The 18,230-nt window shown below is 40.4% G+C and overlaps 1 protein-coding gene across 3 annotated transcripts in view; it reads right to left on the reverse strand.

The window, feature by feature from the left end:
* The window catches only part of ntrk2a (neurotrophic tyrosine kinase, receptor, type 2a), a 104,491-nt gene extending 90,034 nt beyond the window's left edge, over positions 1-14,457 (reverse strand). For 2 of the 3 annotated variants that reach the window (XM_039803632.1, XM_039803631.1), the window contains exons 1-5: positions 13,806-14,457; positions 11,044-11,118; positions 9,459-9,530; positions 8,921-8,989; positions 7,959-8,107 (exon numbers count right to left, since the gene is read on the reverse strand). In XM_039803632.1, the coding sequence (XP_039659566.1) occupies positions 7,959-8,107; positions 8,921-8,989; positions 9,459-9,530; positions 11,044-11,118; positions 13,806-14,059 (619 nt within the window). In that variant the 5' untranslated portion in view covers positions 14,060-14,457. The remainder of the gene's footprint in view (positions 1-7,958; positions 8,108-8,920; positions 8,990-9,458; positions 9,531-11,043; positions 11,119-13,805) is intronic. The other variant, XM_039803633.1, reaches the window with a different exon arrangement.
* Positions 14,458-18,230: the final 3,773 nt, after the last annotated feature.

Below are 18,230 nucleotides of genomic sequence, written 5' to 3' on the forward strand. Positions count from 1 at the left end.
ACCATAATTAGCATGGCAGACCAGCCTGTGTCTGTGATAACACATGAGTCATTACGTGGAAAGATTTCACTATTATGTGCTTCAGCGTTTGGCTTGTGCTACAGCCCACCTGCAGCCAGTTGCAAACATATGGAAAATAGCAGCAGTCAAGTGTCTGCAGAGGGTGAACCAACTAATGCACAACATCCAGGAATCAGACACTGTGCACTGCATTCAGTTGATTTATTTTCATTTAGTTTTTTGACAACAATCCAAACAATTTCCTCTGTTGTCATTAGGGATGCATGATATATCGACTTAATAACGTTATCGCGATATCACATTGTGCGATATTATATCGAAAGTGTATAAGTATATAAGTATGTATGCTATATTTTGTTTATTTTGTGGAGCGATGTGTCCCGTCCGTTGGCTGTGTGGCTTACTTGTGTTCAATTTAGAGCCCGCTTGAAACGCGATAATGATCATGTTTCACTGGCCAGTTACCGTGCCACTTGCACATGTCACTACGTGACAAACCCTATGGAGCGTACCATGCGACGTGTGTACATATTTCGACAGAGTGACAGTGTAAGTGAAGAAATAGATAGGACGAATCAGAGAAGTGAAAGAAAATATGTCCTGTTCTGTAGACATGGTCGTTATTTATTTATTCATGCTGTACCAGTCCAATATGACCGTCAGTTGAAATAAACCTTGTGTTGTAAGAAAACTTTTTTTATTTGTTATTAATCTATTTTGATGCATTTTCCCATAACTTATAAATCTACATATGTTTAAAAATATCTAAATTAAAATCGATATCGCAATATTCATAATCAATATTGCAATATAACATTTTATCGATATCGTGCAACCCTAGTTGTCATTGAGTTGGATTCGTTGACATGCAAGCTCAGTAGCTGTTTCATCTAAAGCACTTAAAACATCTCAGTAGACTTTAAGTTTGAAATTATTTTGACTACAATTTCCAAAGTCAATAACGAACTTTCGTGCTTAACTTTGAGCCAACACAGACAATGGATGAAATCATAACAATACAAATAATGCACTTGTACCAGGATAATATTATTTATAATTTTAGTCGTGAGCCAGGTTAATTTTTTCTTATTTTTTAAAAAGAAACCCATACATTTACAGGGGCTTTTTTAAATTAAAAAAAAAAAAAATGTGAGAATCTTACTTTAAATCTGACGATTCTGTTTGTCTGTTTCTTTTGTTCTTTACTCAACTAACATTAATTTAACAATGGAAACCTCACCCTATCAAACCCAGAAGAATGAATGTGTGTAGAATACATTACATTACTGTAGCACTCCAACGTGACATCATGACTTCGCGTAAACATACACGCCACTTTCTAAAGCCAAGTGGCGTGTTATCTGTACGCATTTTGAGCTATCCGCGTGTATGTCTACGCCATATACAGCGGACGGGTTGCAGACTGATCTCAATAAGTGGCGTATGTATGACATTCCAATTCGTATGCAATTTTGCCATGTTATCAAGACGCATAATCGCTTTTCAGACGGTTGGCTTTAGGAAAATAATAACGGGGTTGGGTTTAGGAAAAGAAGAAAGCGACAGTTGGGTTTAGGAAACATGACATGATCCCCGGGCCTCTGGGTTAAAGTTCTTTCTTGTTTGATCCCATCCACCACCCCAACCAACCTCCCTATGCGGATTTTCGGGCTTTCATACTACTCGCTACAACGTAAATTGATACTTAATGCAAGTCAATGGAGACCAAAAGGCGTTGATAAACACGTTAAAAAGCGATCATGCGTCTTGATAACACGCCAAAATGGCATACAAATTGTCGTGTCATACATACGCCACTTATTGAGATCAGACTGAGCACTCAGTATATGCCAGTCCTTGACACTCCTTAAATTCAGATTACCTTCATTCACCAGGAGCATGTGTTATGAATGGTCTGTGAATAACAAGCACAGCATCGGGGATATGCCCTGGTGATGTGGAGCTGAATTGCTGCTCACAGCTCATATTTTAAAGCAAAACATCCGCTCTGGATTGAAACCTCTGCGCAATGCACCCCAAAATACTTCAGCATCATTGTTGGAGGTGTCATTGTGGTCAGCTCTTGTTATGTGCCACAATAGGCACGTCCACATGATGTTCAGAGAAGTGTTCACAGTTATTATGTAAGGCTCCAGCCTATCCACCACGGAGATGTGGTGATTTCTGATGAGAGGCAGAAGCAGGCGAGAGAGAGAGAAATCTTTCACAAAATACAGAACAGGGGCAGAATGAAATGTGCTGAAAAGTCACACAACACAAAACCTCTTTTTTTTCTGTTGTTCGCGCACAGTGGAGACTGTAAATGCATTATGAGGGATTCATTTGTGCTCAAAGAAGGCAGACAAAATAGGAAGTTGAATGGGAGGCAGGACTGGATGAGGAGCCTTGAAAGCCAAAATCTAAACTGATGTCAGTCAAGTTGACTGTCTGACTCTTGACGTCAGATCATTTGTAGGTTTTTATTTTCCTCAAATCTGTCAATACCTGCCTTGTCTGCATTTGTCGCTCTTTATATATATATATATTTTATTTATTTTTTATCTTAAATAATGCTACATATCAGTTATTGTGGCAAGTGATTTTGTATCTATAACTATACTTAAACATATTAATCCTGTTTCGCTTTTGGTTTTAATCTTATTTCTTGTATTTAATTAGCTATTTTGGTGTCTGATCAGCTCAACCATATCGCCATACTAGAACGTTGTTGTGGGACACTTTTGCAAAAACATGGAGGGTTCAGTTCTATAATTTTTTTATGTCCAATGCCACTGTGTTTTTTAATTCTGACTTTCTACAATAGCAGCACAAGGCAACTATTGGGGTTAGAGAAATATTTTATTATTGCAAATACATTAAGGCTAATGTATGGTTTTCAGGCTACTAAAAAAACATTAATGGTTGATTTAAAAAAAAAAGTTATATGTATGAAAGGCAGACATGCCCATCCATTATCTCGACCTCCACACCATTACGCTCCACCTCTCTTAAGGACACACTGCTTCCTGCATTTGCATTGGACGTAAATCGTGAGGCGTGTAACTGTCTAACATGGACATAATTCCTCATGATACTGAGCTGGTTCAGCAATGCATCATTCTTGTCATGTGATGGACCACTGCTAGATTACATAAATAAAACTGCACAGTATTCCGTCTTTACACAACAACTTTTACTCCCCATTCACACATATGAATAGCATCTACTGCCCACAGACACAGGAGCCATCTGGCTTTTTGGTCTGCTTGAGTCTGTGCCTAAGGGCTGCATTTGTGTTAGACATGCAACTGTAAGAGCACACTACACCAAAGGCATGCCTACCTTACACCAAATGATTTTTCAAGCGATTCCACTGTCGCAGACTAATTTCCTAATCGGAATGAAATCATGAGAGCCTTGCTAGAGTTGGGGCGTGCTACTGTCGTTTCAATCGTGTTCATGTAAAGTGGTCATAAAACTCAGTCCGAGTCAGTCTTTTTTCCGCCTTGACGTTCCGACAAAATCAAACGCTTTTGATATTATCGTAAGTTTTAAATCTTGGCAGTGAAGTTAACATAGTCAAAAACCAATTGGTGCGCTCCCTCCAACACCAAACAGGAAGCAGCAAACAGCTAGAGCCAGTGTTGTTCATGGTTGATATGGCGCCAGGCTAAGCTAAACAGGGAAAGTTTTTCAAGATTTTCAACCCTTCTGAAGCGCGTCATCCAACGGGAGTTTTACCGGTGGATTCCTTAAGCTACCAGCTAACGCTAGCACTAGCTAGCTTGGTTAAATCTTTTAAAAACGAATGTAGTTGTAGTCTTGCAATTTGTGACCCTGCAAGATCCCTAGTCTTTACATATTATGACAGTCTTTAACGTTAGATGTGAGATGGTTGTCTTTAGAATTGAGATTGTGTCAGAAGGAAAGATGAGAGCAGAGGAAATAATACTTGAACAATAATTAAGGAAAAGGGGAATAAAACCTGATTCATGAAAATGGACAGACAGAAAGACAGAGAGGGAGACAGATGAAGACAGAGGGCACCAGCGCTGGGATGTGAGCAGCAGAGGTCCGGCAATCAATCTGCTGTCATTTCCATTGCACATGGGAAGAAAAGCACCTTTTCTCGTGACAGCTGGTTTCGATTATTAACATTTGGATCATTTAACAGATAGCAGATTTTAGCCACATAAACCTAAGGTGTAATAGGTGTGATGGTTGAAAACCCTAAATGTCTTGGTTTTCACATTAACGAGCATGACCATGAAGTTATTTTACAATTTAAGAGATAGTTGTTAAAGGGAATTAAACAAGAGTTTCAAGGTTTTTATAGTTTTAATCATTTTATTAACAAACAACTGAGTGGGAGTGTTTTAATACCTGCAGCTGTTCGAACACCAACATTTTTGCTGAGTGACAGCCCACTTATTTTCAAGCATGGGGCTGCAGTTACATCAGAGTAGCATTTTTTTTTTTTTTAGTAAAGTTTTGTATAGGTCAGCAGTGTTTGCCAGCCTTTTCGAGGGCAGCTCCAGCAGTAAACACAGAGAGAAACCGTCCGAAAGACATATGCGGGTGGCCTAAGAGATCAGTGTCACCCCGAGGGCATCGTTGGGCACTTCCTCTGCTTTGTGCCTTCCTCATATGTCACTCAGAAATGTTCAGACAGATAGCAGCACAGAAAGCCAGACATGCAAACAGACAGAGAGATGGAAAGTTAGTAATAAAGAGGGGGAATGAGAGAGAAAAGATAGATATAAAAAACGACACAGAGAGCAAAAGGTCAGCAGTTTGGACTTTTTGTGTATCACTGTTAGCCCTGGGGCATTATTTGTCACCCCTGCTCCACCATGTCCTCCTCCTCATATGTCACACTGCCTGGGGGTCCCCTGCCCACCTCTCCAGGGGCCCTGCTGTAACTGTGCTAATGCCAAAAATAACCTCCGCTAATGGAAGGGAGGCAGAAGGGACGGATCAATAGGAGTTATCAATGACATTGTTAGCTTCCTGCATGCTAACTTATTGTTTTGTGTCCTATTTGGGCCCGACTGCTCTGAGCTATTTTTGACCAGATGGCAAAAATACTTCTAGGGCCCTATTTTAACGATCTGAAACGCAAGTTTGAAACGCAAAACGCAAGTAGCTTTGTGGGCGGATCTCGGGCGCTTTTGCTATTATACCGGCGGGATAAATGAGTCTTGCACCCGACACAAATCTTAAATGGGTGTATGGGCGTAACGTGAAAATAACCAATCAGAGCGTCATCTCACATTCCCTTTAAGAGCAGGCACGCTTGTTCCATGGCGGATTGCTATTATGACGGCGGATTTGCCTGGCGCACACCAGCGGGAGCTGTCCAGGATGTGGCAAAGTAATAAATGCCCGTCTTGTCTTGTCTCGGGCGCATCTACTCAAGTCTGGAGAGGATTGCTGCAGCCATGGAGCATGGGCCTCCAAACGCACCACCTGCTCCTGTTGTGCCCCCTTCCTCCTCCCGTCCTGCATCGCGCATTGCCACTCCAGGAACAGATTCCGCCGGAGTGTCCAATCCCGCCGTAGTTCAACATCACGTCTCCTTAAGTCCTCTAATATTTCTTCATTTATGTCATCAACATATCCATGATTCATGGAAATGTTGTGTAAAACACAACAAGCCACAAAGAATGCTGCGACTTTTTGAGGACTGTACTGTAAAATGCCTCCTGATCTATCCAAACACATGAAGCGCATTTTCAGTAATATTTTTCTTTGTAATTATGTATGGTTTTCAAAAATGTGAACTGCTGTAGATGAGAGAAGTGTATGCGCGTTGTGCACACACTACATTATGGCCAAGCATTCGTCCCTAAAATAGCATCTGAATAACGCGCTACTGACTTTAGACTAGCGCCACCGACTTTAGACCAGGCTTTTCCTGGTCAGTGGCTGAATTGTTTTCTGAAACTGCAAAATAGCACCACGTAACGTTTGCGCACACGCCTCCTCTTTTCGCTGAACCGCCCCGGGAGCGCAAATACATTCCCTAATTTACCGACGTGCGTCTGTGGAGGGAAAAGTCCGCTGTGCGTTGAGTGCAAAATAGGAATGATACATGCGTCGGTGTACAAAGGCAATTGCGCTGAGTGCAAGATAGGGCCCCTAGACTCATGTTCTAGCTTATGAGAGAGAAATTTTGATTACATTTCAATTGATTCCTATAAAGCTTTTCTGACTGCTTATATTGTGTGTTTTATAAATTCATATCAGACATGAAGATTCCGTTATGTTCTCACTGTACAGTAACAAACTGGAACTGACAGGACTTATTGCCCCAAAGGATGGAACTATCTGCCTTTAATTTGTTTGCTCGGGTTGAACTCAAGCGCTAAATTATTATCAAATCTCACTTTTAACCAGATTTTTGTTTGGAAAAACCTACAAATCCAGGCTGAGTCTGGACAGACAGGTTAAGCTGTATTCTAAGAAGAGAGTCCACAGATAGATTCATGAAAATGAAGCGAAGAATTAAGCATCAATTAACTGCTGGCATTTATACATTCAAGCTTGATAAACACTCCTGTAAGCAAGTACATAAAAGGATTGTGGTCTGTGGAAGTCTGTCTAGGAGTGACCGCAAACTTGCTGGTTAGCATGACATTACATTTGCATTGTAAATATTCACTGTTGCACTCATACTGCGAATAAAATGGTCTGGTTTGTAGGCACATTATTTCCTATGGTAATACTAAATATTGTTTCTCATTAAGGTTTTCCCAATTAAATCTGTGGAAAATTTCTTTTATTTCTCATAAAAATGTGACTATTGCTGTTGCATTTGAGTATTGCAGCTTTCCCTAAGTCAAGAAAGAATTCCTTCCTGGATGACCGAAGCATTATGATTCAGAGAAAAACGGGAATGAAATCTGCTGCGTGACAGCAGGTCACCAGTGCCATAGGACATAGTGCAGATGGTCTTTATAACACTTCATTTTATTGTGATTCATGTAGTGAATTTTCTCCGCTCAGCATCTTCGAAACTCACTGTCATCTGTGTGTTGAATGACACAAACACTCCCTCTCAGTATAATTTGTTTCTGCTTCTATAATGTCCTGCACAGTGACATTTCTACACCTATGTGCAAATGTCTCAGATGACTGTAACTAGTCTATAAGATGTCATAACCTCTCACACAGCACACACAAACACTCCTCTGCAGGTCACACATTCCGCTCTCCTCCATCTGGCATCAAAGCTATGCATCATATGCGATGGCCTTTTAGTGACACCTTGCAGAAACCATACTACATTTTTCTCTATAAAAGCAGGGCTCTGACTGTGCATGCATGTGTTCATGTGGTAATTTGTTTGCCTGTTCATGTGTAAGACATGGTGGCTTTTTGCACTGCATAGTAGAGAAATGACAATAGACAGGCTAAGCAGGGTCCTGCATAAGTAAAATACAGTGTGTGCATTATCCTCATTTTAGCCTGTGAAAGTTCACATATACCAGCTGGTATAAATTACTGATTACTGCAGTGGTTGTAGTTAATGCATGAATTGTGTTCTTTGTACAGTTATTCTCATAGGTTTTAACAACAAACTTAACTTTCTCCAATTGTTCATCCCCCACACCTCCCGTGAGAACCGACAAGTTTTCTAGAGTATATGTCCTGCACTTAAACACATGCACGTTTAGAAAAAACATATAAGATAAGATAAGATATAAGAACAGACAATCAAATCGAAAGAGGAAACCATTAGTATTACTGTTTCAGGTGCTTCAACAATTTTCACTCTGCTATAGCTTGTGAATGTCTTTTCTAGCTCGTTACTCTGTGTGTGTGTGTGTGTGTGTGTGTGTGTGTGTGTGTGTGTGTGTGTGTGTGTGTGTGTGTGTGTGTGTGTGTGTGTGTGTGCGTGTGTGTGTGCGTGCGTGCATGCGGCGTGTCCTCACCACAGTTAGGTAGTGTCAGTCTGGACAGCAGCTTGCGTCCTCCTCCGTCCTCAATGCAGCGCAGCTCCTGAGTGTCTGCTTCCTCTCCTAACAACAGCTTGATCCACATGTTCTCACAGGAGCAGTGCAGAGGATTCCCTGTCAGGATCCTACAGACACACACACATACACACACACACATACACACTCAGTAAGTCATGAACATTCTTGCCTTTATTGACAGGTGTCATCACACATCAACCCCGCCGTAGTGGTTAATTGCTGCTTGCCCACTTTAGCTAATCTCAGTTGTTGCCTAACTCTAAACAAAAATAATAATAATTTTCGGGCTCTAGGAAATCCCAAGACTTCAGGCGGCAGTAACATCACATCAGAAATATATAGGTGACATCACAGATGAATATGTTCATCTACAGACTGTGATGATAACTGGAAGGCAGCCCCCCAGGAACAGCGCTCAGCCTTTCTGCCAATTTTTTCCAGTGGCCACTCGGGGTATCGCAATAAGAAAATCCCCCTGCGTCCCAGAAAGGATTTTCCACATAGGCCACCGTTGTAAAAGGGAACCAACAAGGTCGGTTATGACTTTTTATTCTGAATGTATAATCCATGGGCTTTTTATATTTGAAAAAACTTCCCTCGAGCCAAGACAACGATTTAAAACCTGTGACGTCACCACAAAGTAAAGTCTATGGGCCAAGCAGGAACTCGCAGGTGGAGGCAGCGGGAGAAACACTACTGCGTTATTCACTGGGCCGCATATCACGGAAGTTAACCCGGAAGCTTAGAACTTATTTTGACGTATGCGCCACTGAGCTGCGCCTCGAACGCTGTCTCCAGGTCCTATAATACATCCATGCTGGGAGGTAAACCAGAGGGAGAGCCAGAAACAGATAGACAGACAGACAGACAGACAGACACAGAGATGGGCAGACTGATAGAGAAGGTTGAACTGAACTCACAGATAAGAGATGTTAAGGTGTTTGAATATCCTCCAGGACAGCGATGACAGGTTGTTATCTTTCAGATTCCTGTAAGTCGAACATCAGGGAAAGAGATTGCATTTGTAAAACTACACAAAATATTAGGTTGGTGTTACAGAAACTAACGGCACATTTTTAATAATAAATTATAATAAGCCTCAAGTATTTTTATTATAAGAAATAAGTGGTACATTTGATGAAAATAATAACTATCAATCTGTAATCCTGTTCAGTCAGAACATGAACTGGTCACAGGATATGTTTTTTCTTCTTCTAATTTTCTCTTGATAATGTTACAAATAAGTATTTTTTACATTTCATTTCCTGTTCATCAATTTCAACAATAAATAATACAATACATACATGAAATTGAAACTTAGCTATACATTTTAGAAAATAACAATATTGTAACCGTTTTGTCCTCAACTGAATCAAACAACGTACTCACTAAAGGTCATAAATGAATCAGCACAGTGGCTGTCACGTCAATAGAAAGCAAGGAACATTTTATACTTACAGGTACTGTATCTTGATATTGTTTTGAAAGGCCAGCTTCGAAACGTATGTTAGCCTGCTGTTGGTCACCGTTCTGAGACAAAAACAACAACAGAGTCATCGTCATCATGAACAAAACCATTAACAACAACTGCAACATCAGCAATAGCAAAAACATGACTTCAGGTTCCCGATCAGCTCCATAAAGTCTAAAAATATATATTTCATAGCAGTTTCTAATAGGTCATGCTAGAGGTGTATAGGTACACACTAGAAAAATCACCACCTGGCAACCCAAATTCTGTTCTTTTATTGCCTTATCACTAATCCTAGATTTAGTGATGTCAATACCGACACTGGGAGATATTAGCATCGTTATATGCGTGAAGGTCGATAGTGTGTGGTTATAACTGCAGGCAAGGTTTTTGTTCACATTGAAAGAAACCAAGTACCACCAGTTTGGATTGTTGCACAGCAATTATGTTCTAAATCCCAAAAAACAAACACACACACACCTCCACAGGAAGGTGCCACATTGTCGTATTATGAGTGAATGTAGAGGTAAATCCTATCCGTTTCTCTGGGTTTGTTTCCGTCAAAGTTGTGCGACGGTATGAGACGTGAGGTGCAAAGTGGCGGTTGGAAATGAAAATGCTGTTATTGGCTGGGAGTTACTGACTCTCCAAAAGAAAAGAAAAAATACAGGCAGAGGGCAGGGTCTCTGGAGATAGACACCACCACACACTTCTTGAGTCATAAGTGATGATTGAGAGGGATTACTTTTGAATTAGTTTATACATTGAATTTTGAGGAAAGCATTGCATAATATACCTTTTAAATGATTACTGTAAAAATATCAAAGCTGTAAAAAAATATTATCATATTAGTATCAAGACAGAGTGTAATTGTGTGTAGTAGTAGTATTTTTCAGACACGTGGTACAGTTGTCTATGAGTGTAGCTCAAACACAACATGTGTTTTGTTCCCACTGGATCCAACCACATTAAAAGCATTTACGCTTGCAATGCGTGACATGCTTTGTACTAATCTGTACCAAATGGGATATTGCCTGGAAAATTAAGTATTGTTTTAACAGATTATTATGTTGTAGGAAAGTGCTGCTTGGTAGACAATTCTGTTTTAGATTAAGAAATAAAATGAGACACACATGCATAGCAAAACACAGTAACTACAACTCACACCCTGCGATAAACACAGGAGGGTTTCAAAACAACAGACATGGAAAATATATTGCCTTAAGCAAAGAAGGATAATTGTCAATAAAGGTAAGATAAATCAATATATCATATAGTGGATTAAAACAAGCCAAATAAATCCTTAAATTATGCAAGTAAATTGTTCTTGATTCTATCCTAAAAATGCTGCTTATATTAGGGCCCTACGATTAAACATTTGAAGCAGGAACATTTAAACACAATATGTGATGAGGTTAACAGAACAGCCACAGAATATAAAATTGTATAACCTAACAACATTGTGTGTAATCATTTATGAGCAATTTAGTTTATTGATAATAGCTCTGAATGTTTGCCCTGAGTCAAACTGTTTGTTTTTCTTGGAAGTAAAAGCCATAAAAAAAAACTTACAGGTTCCTGAGATTCTTGTAGTAGTGCAGGTCTTTGTCGTTGATGGAGGAGAAGCTGCCCTGGTTGGCAATGTAACTGTCAGGGAATACAAGTGTGTGTCAGAAGGCTCATTTGTTAAAGCAGGGAAGCATAAACAGAGGTATTTCAACAAGACAAAGAGACATAATAAGCCCATATCATTAGAGTTCAAAATTAAAAAATTAACTCCTGAAGGACTGCAACTAAAATGGGGGGAGCCGGTAGTTGCACAGCTCTCTTCCGTCTTTTCCTCAGCTGCACTGGAGCAAGGTATGTGATGCGTTTAGGGGCCAACAGGAGATGATTGTGGGCAACTCCCTCATGTGAATGAGTAAAAAAAAGAAAAACAATATGTGTACTTTTCAAATATCACAGCTTTGGGATCAGATCAGAGCTAAACAAAACCAGAACCGTCTCACCTAAAGAGGGAACATGTTCTAACAGTCCCAGCAGAAACCCTCAGTCTTACTGTTGCACGTATTGTTTGGCTCAATTACAAGGTTATTACATTTTTTTCATGTGGTAGACATACAGCGTCTAACTGGGAACAAAAAACATCTCTAATTAGAATAATTGATTTCCAAGATCATTACATGGATATAGTAGTGAAGGCCCTTCAGCCAGATTTATTTTTGTTGCTCAATATTTCACATTATATGCTGTATTCTGTCTCTCATAACTAAGTAATCGCAACATCCCCACTATGGAAGCCTTTTTGTTGCATATCGCATCTCCTGTTTCACCCCCTCATATCCTGTCAGCTCTCTGCCGTCGCTATCAAATAAAGTCAAATTAAAGCCTGAAAAAAACAGACTGTAGAAAAAATAGTAATACAATTTGATATGTGAAGAATCTGACCCAAAATGTCAGCATTTTGACAGTGGTTTACACACAGATAAATTAAACCCATTTTTTGCAGAATCTTCAACGCACCATTTCATAAAATAACTTTCACGAAAGATTTAAATTGCCTGACAATAACCACACACAACTAAAATTAAATTCAGACTAAATGTTTTTAGGGTAACAATCTTATTTGTAATCTACAGTACAGTACAGTAATAGGGCACCAATTACACCTTCAAATTCAGCGGATAAGTTTCTGTAAATCAGCTATAAAGTCAAAAGGTAGACAGTGTTCCAGTTCAAGAAAGACATTAACAATAATGTCAATGCCAAATACTAAGAGCATGCAAACTATATAGCCATCTCTGGTTTTTCATCGGGTTGGATGCACGTTTGCATGTTTGTCCTAGTGTGCAGGGAGGAGTTAAGTGTGGAGTTACTACACCCACATGTGTCCATTTGCCCCTAAATCTACTATGATTGTTTGTGGGCAATAATATCAGTATATGTGCTCTGTTATGAGATAAATGTTGTCTTTTTTACCTTTTATTAAAGGCTCATTACCTATTAGACAACTTTATGTGTTTTTTCTTGTGGTAATATTGTATAAGGAGCCGCCATCCCAAACATATCTCAAACATTATCAAGATTGAGGTTATCTGTCATTTAGTACACCCACCTCCTCAACTAGGTCTACTGGAGGATATTTTCTTTCGAGGGGACTAATGTGAGTGATTTGGCTCAGCTTTTATATTAAACACATTAATACATAGGCTGTGATGACACAGACTGTTTTATTTGAGTTTTTAAACCCATTTAGGAATTCACAATAACATTGAAAGACTATTATATTCTGTCAAATTGTGTGTGCAGACGTCATAAAGTCGCTATATCTAACCAATACCACGATAACCTCCCCGTTTTTGTTTTTTTGGCAAGGTCGTTTTGGAATTAGAGTGGTCATCAGTAATTTGTCTGATTACATTAGCCAAGCACTCAGTGAATGCTTTTCACCAAACTGCTGGCTCATTTAAAGCGTCCAAGGCTTCTCCCAAGTTCATCTCTGACAAGTCATTATCAACAAGGCCGTTTATCTTTGCCAAAAAAGATTGCAGCAATTCCACATTTTATTTTCCTATTTTAATTGCTCTCAAATATAAATGCTTAGACGTGCCACATTTTATTTCTAGGCCACATGATGTTTTATGACAAGGGGATAGCCTACAGTAGCCTACATTTCGAATGCACACTGGGATGTTTTATCTTGAATTATCACCCAGCGTCCCGAAAATGTTGCCTGACCAGTAAAAATATCGCTTGCCATCGATTTCTCTCCGCTTATGTGGTCCATTTAAATACACTCAAATAAGCCATCTTGGGAAGTGTCTGTACTAATATTTGGACTGTGGTGTCTGGTGTGCGTGGCGCGGTCCACACACTCACACACGTAGCCTATGCACGCGCCCGCACACAGATTGGGCTTTGTCTAATGGTCAGAATAAGGTATCAGCCTTTCTTTTTTAAATGGGCTGTTTCCACGCTGGTATTGAAAGACTGATGTGCCCCGTGATGGCAGTTGAGTCTGTTATGCAATGTAGCCTATAGGTTACATGATGCGTGTCTGAACCGATCCGGTGACGAATAGGCTAAACGAATAGAACTTGCATTTATAGGATACAAACTGGCATTTGTGAATTCGCCTTAAATGTATGCATGTGATGTCTGGACCGGTTCTGGCTCTTTCCTTGCGGAACGTGTCTGTCATGCTCCAGACATAAAGGGGTAGGCTAAAGGATGACATTCCTTTATTTGGAAAGTGCTGGAAAATACAGCCACGTTGATAAAAGCGGCATAAATATGAGAAGACCACTTATTATGAGCTCATGAGAGACACTCACATTTCGGTGATGTTCTCCATCTCCGCCTCGCTCTGCAGGACGGGGAAAGCATTGATACCCCTCTCCGGGTCCACGCAGGAGATCCTGGTGCTGCTGCAAGAACAAAACGACGGGCATGCCTCCGCGGACATCCACGGATCTCCAGAGCCCACTGACACCCCGATTACCACAACCCACCACCACCAGCACCGCCACGACCAAGACCCTGTCCCTGGTGAAGAGAGAGCCCCGCTCCCGGGTCTCCAGGCGCTCATCTCGGGTGCCAACTTCAGCTATATGGCTCGCTGAACAGCCCCACAGCCCGGCCCAGGTTGGCTGGGTTCAGCCCGGGTTCAGCCAATCAAGGACAGGAGAAATAAAGCAAAATCCGATGCTGAGGTAAATACAGGCGGCACAGCTAGAAAACCATCTGCCGTGACAACGATGACAGAAAAAAAAATCAAACCGGAGTGTGTGTCGTCCCTTTACTGTGTGTTTCCTCCAGAATCCCCCGTCAGTCAGTCAAAATCACACTGCCACACTGACGACTGTGTGCCAAGGAGGATCTCGCTCTCTCTCTCTCTCTCTCTCTCTCTCTCTCTCTCTCTCTCTCTCTCTCTCTCTCTCTCTCTCTCTCTCTCTCTCAGAGGCTCAGCTGACACGCACCGACCGGAGCCTCCTCGACACAATGCTCTCTGTGTGTGGATGATTCTTGACAGAGAGACGGGTGGTGGTGGTGGTGTTGGTGGTGGTGTTGGTGGGTGGCTGGATAGGCTACAGAGCAAATGTCAGTCAGAGAGCCGGGCGGGCCGCTGTTCCCGCGCAGCGATGAGGACAGTGGAGGGAGAACAGAAGAGGAAGCATCAAAGCAGATCATGTATAATGTGATAGGCTGATTGACCCGTTTTAGGGAAATGCCCCTTAGTCTGCTTGCTCTGGGGGAAGGGTCAGGTGCAGAGCAGAAGGGGTGTCTTGCTCAAGGGCACCTCAGCAAGGCATATGCTGAATACGTGTTTTCTTGTTAATCATCAACCTTTGCGCATCTTCACCGGCCTTGCATTGAGTTGTGAACGAGGTGAGCGTGTCCTTGTCAGAGAGAGAGAGAGATGTTCAGCTTATGTGCCTAAATGAGATATAAGGAGCAATCAATTTACAGGCTCTAATTGTCATAATCATTCTCACCATCACTGTCGTCGTTATTATAATCATCATTATCATCTGGTTGTGGGTGTTTCATAAGTAGACCTGTATACAGTTAATCAGTGAAAAACAAAGCTGTCTGAGGGAGGTCTTATTTTAAATTTAGTCTTTATTCTTGGGAATAGGAAAAAACAGCCTGCTATTTCCCATTAAACAACATTTATTAGCATATTTAATATGTAACCTTTTTTTTAATACCAGCTGAGCTGATGGGTGCATCCACTGTAAATACCAGGACAAGAGATAGCTTAAATGTCTAAAACATCACATGAGAGAGTGTGCGAGAGACCAAGGGAGAAAGAGGGAGCAATCACCAATCATCAAGTCTTTAGCTGGCGTGTACTAGACCAAGTGTCACCTTATTAAATCATTAGGCCATATTTCATAATCATATGGTGCTCCCAGCCAAACCAGACCTGAATCAATAATCTGTCATCTCAGAGTGGGGGCTATACGGCTGCATGCCAGTCACTCTGCTGCTATAGATCTCCTGCTGGATTTATTTCTAACCCAAGAGATGATCTGTCGTTTTAGGCTATACAGCCTTTGAAGAACAGAGCTTCTTCTCCTCAATCTTTCACCTTGTATGTGAGAGACAGAAAATGACACCCCATCTGCCTGTGAGCAGCAACAGCCCTAACACGCCACAGCTGTGAGGAGTCCTCTCCTCTCTCTCCAACGTCCTGTCTCCAGCTCCAACATGACGTTTGTAATGACGCACAGGCAGTGCTGCTGAATAGAGGAGTGTAATTATGGAGCCTTGCCTGTGTCTGAACCAATCTGGTGGATGCCTGCCTCAGAAATCGGGGTGTACACATTCTGCACAGAACAGTGCACACAAAAATTGTCTCACAAACAGAATATTCCAATTACTCTCTGTTCCTTTTTATTATTTGGAATTTGACAGAGATTGTAACCTGTGTTAAAATTCTTTGACATTTTAATCGCCCCTTTGAACCATCTGTCATCACAGACAAAGCATCCGTCAATATGTGTTTTATCCAACACTGTGAGCATATTATAGTATGCTAAGCATATTTAGCTTCTTATGCAAATTGTGGAGCATGTTTAATGTGTTAACTGCAAAACCACTTTTCTATTATTCTCTACTGACAAAGTAAACGCATTTCTTTTGACTTAGCAACCAAAGTCCCTTGTTAATTGCCATGTATATCTGTAGACATTTTAAGGGAGTTTTTATGTCATCTGGATGAGTTTGTACAACGAGGTCAGCATCTAACAACAAACAAGTTGCTCCTCAAAAATGACAGGATCTGACCCTTTCCTGGAGTTCATTGATACAGAATTATAAAAGTTAGTTTGAGATAGTAAATTAAAAATTACAAACAATATTGATTCCGTTGGTCAGATGGCCACCCAACAAGACATCGACTGTAAATATATATGCTTCTGGCAGTGTCCCTTTGTCTGATCACAATCATGTATTTTTACAGTCACAACTACCTACCTACTAATTGGTGTTCACAATTTGTTGTGTCATCACACTAGCCACTACCCATTTGATATGTCTGATATCCATCTCCTAATTGTTGAGTTTACGTGTTATGTTAGATTATTGTGGAAAAAGTCCATTGCAGATTCCCAAAGCCCAAATATTTTAAAGTTACAATGAAATGAAAAAAGTAAATTTTTGGCATTTTTATATATAAATCACAATCAGTTGCTGTTGTCTCACAATCATCTGTTGGTGCATCATGTTACCTGTTACTGTGCTGTGACTTTTTTCTTCTGTGTAGGATTTAGTTGCATCTAGCGATGAGGTTGCAGATTGCAAGCAACTAAATACACCCCCCCTTTTCAAGTGTGTAGTATAACCTACGGTGGCCTTCAGGTAACGTAAAAACATGAAAGGCCCTCTGTAGAGCCAGTGTTTGGTTTGTCCGTTCTGGGCTACTGTAGAAATATGGCGGTGGAACATGGTGGGCTCTGAGGACAAGCTCCCTATGTAGATATATGTAAGGGGCTCAGTCTACGGGTTAGGGTTAAGGAAATGCAATGATTCTTAATTTCAGGTGATTATACACATATTTATGAATATTCTATTCAATTTCTGCCAATAGATCCCCCTAAATCCTGCTCCTTTAAAATAACATATGGATTTATTATTGGCAATTGCTTCAGGTTCACAGAAGGTAAAGAAAAACAACAAATCTTTTTTCAAGTCCAAACATTTATTAAATCCTTTTATGATTTCTTTATGCAGGCTTCCTGCTTTACCCCAAAGCTATGAGTAACAGAGAGCTAGGGTCATGATTGGGACACTAGACACAAAGAGTAGATGCAAGTACATGCAGAAAACATAACACTAGCTTCCACTGTCCAGTGTTTTTCTTCATTTAACTGTGAAGGGTTTTGGCACATTATGGATAGATAAACAAACCTCAGTCTGATAGAGACATTTCCGTGCGCTGTCCCTGTTTTTTTAGTTTTAGTCTTTTTTTACTTTTTGGCTTCGGTTTGATTAATGGTTTTAACATGTGGATTGGCTACATCAAAACAGTAATATATAATAGTCTTCAGTGGGGCCCATGTGTCCTTAGTGAAAAGAAATGACTGAATTACAGTGACACTCACCTTTCTGAACTGTATTGTTACCCCACTCCCATTAGAAAAAGGTTTTTGGAAATCCGGCATACCAAATGCAAGACAGATGCCTGCCTTTTGCATTTGAAAGAGAGTATTGTCTTATTATTATTGCTTATTTTCTATTGTAAGTTTTTAAACACAAGCAAGTCGAATTACAGTAATCTTTGTGGAGTGTTCTGTATTACCAAGGTTATATACTTCTATAATTGGCTGTAGTATGTTAATTGCTAATTTCCTATACTTTTTTCCCTATATTGTTATGTTTGATAACTCAGTGTTAAGCTTTGAATCAGAGCTCTCATTGTGTCACACAGTATAAATAATATTGCCATGTGGACTCACATGAACCTATTCTAGTCGAACCTCTACATACCAGCCATGTGTATAATATGGTCCTGAGAAATGATACACTAGTGCTCTCTAGTGGCTGCTGGGATATTTAAGAACTATGAGACTAGGCCGTCATTTGCACAAACTACATCCATAGTAGTAACAATACAGTGTATCCAGGGAGTAAGGAGTGTTCCTCTGAAAATAATCGAATTCATGGCAGAGTTTGAACCATTGACTATGTCTACTTTTGCAAACACTGGGCCATTGTACATGTACAGACAGACAGTTCTTTCAGGCCTGGAAGGA

The sequence above is a fragment of the Perca fluviatilis genome, chromosome 6 (assembly GCF_010015445.1).
Source record: "Perca fluviatilis chromosome 6, GENO_Pfluv_1.0, whole genome shotgun sequence".
Classification (NCBI taxonomy): Eukaryota; Metazoa; Chordata; class Actinopteri; order Perciformes; family Percidae; genus Perca; species Perca fluviatilis.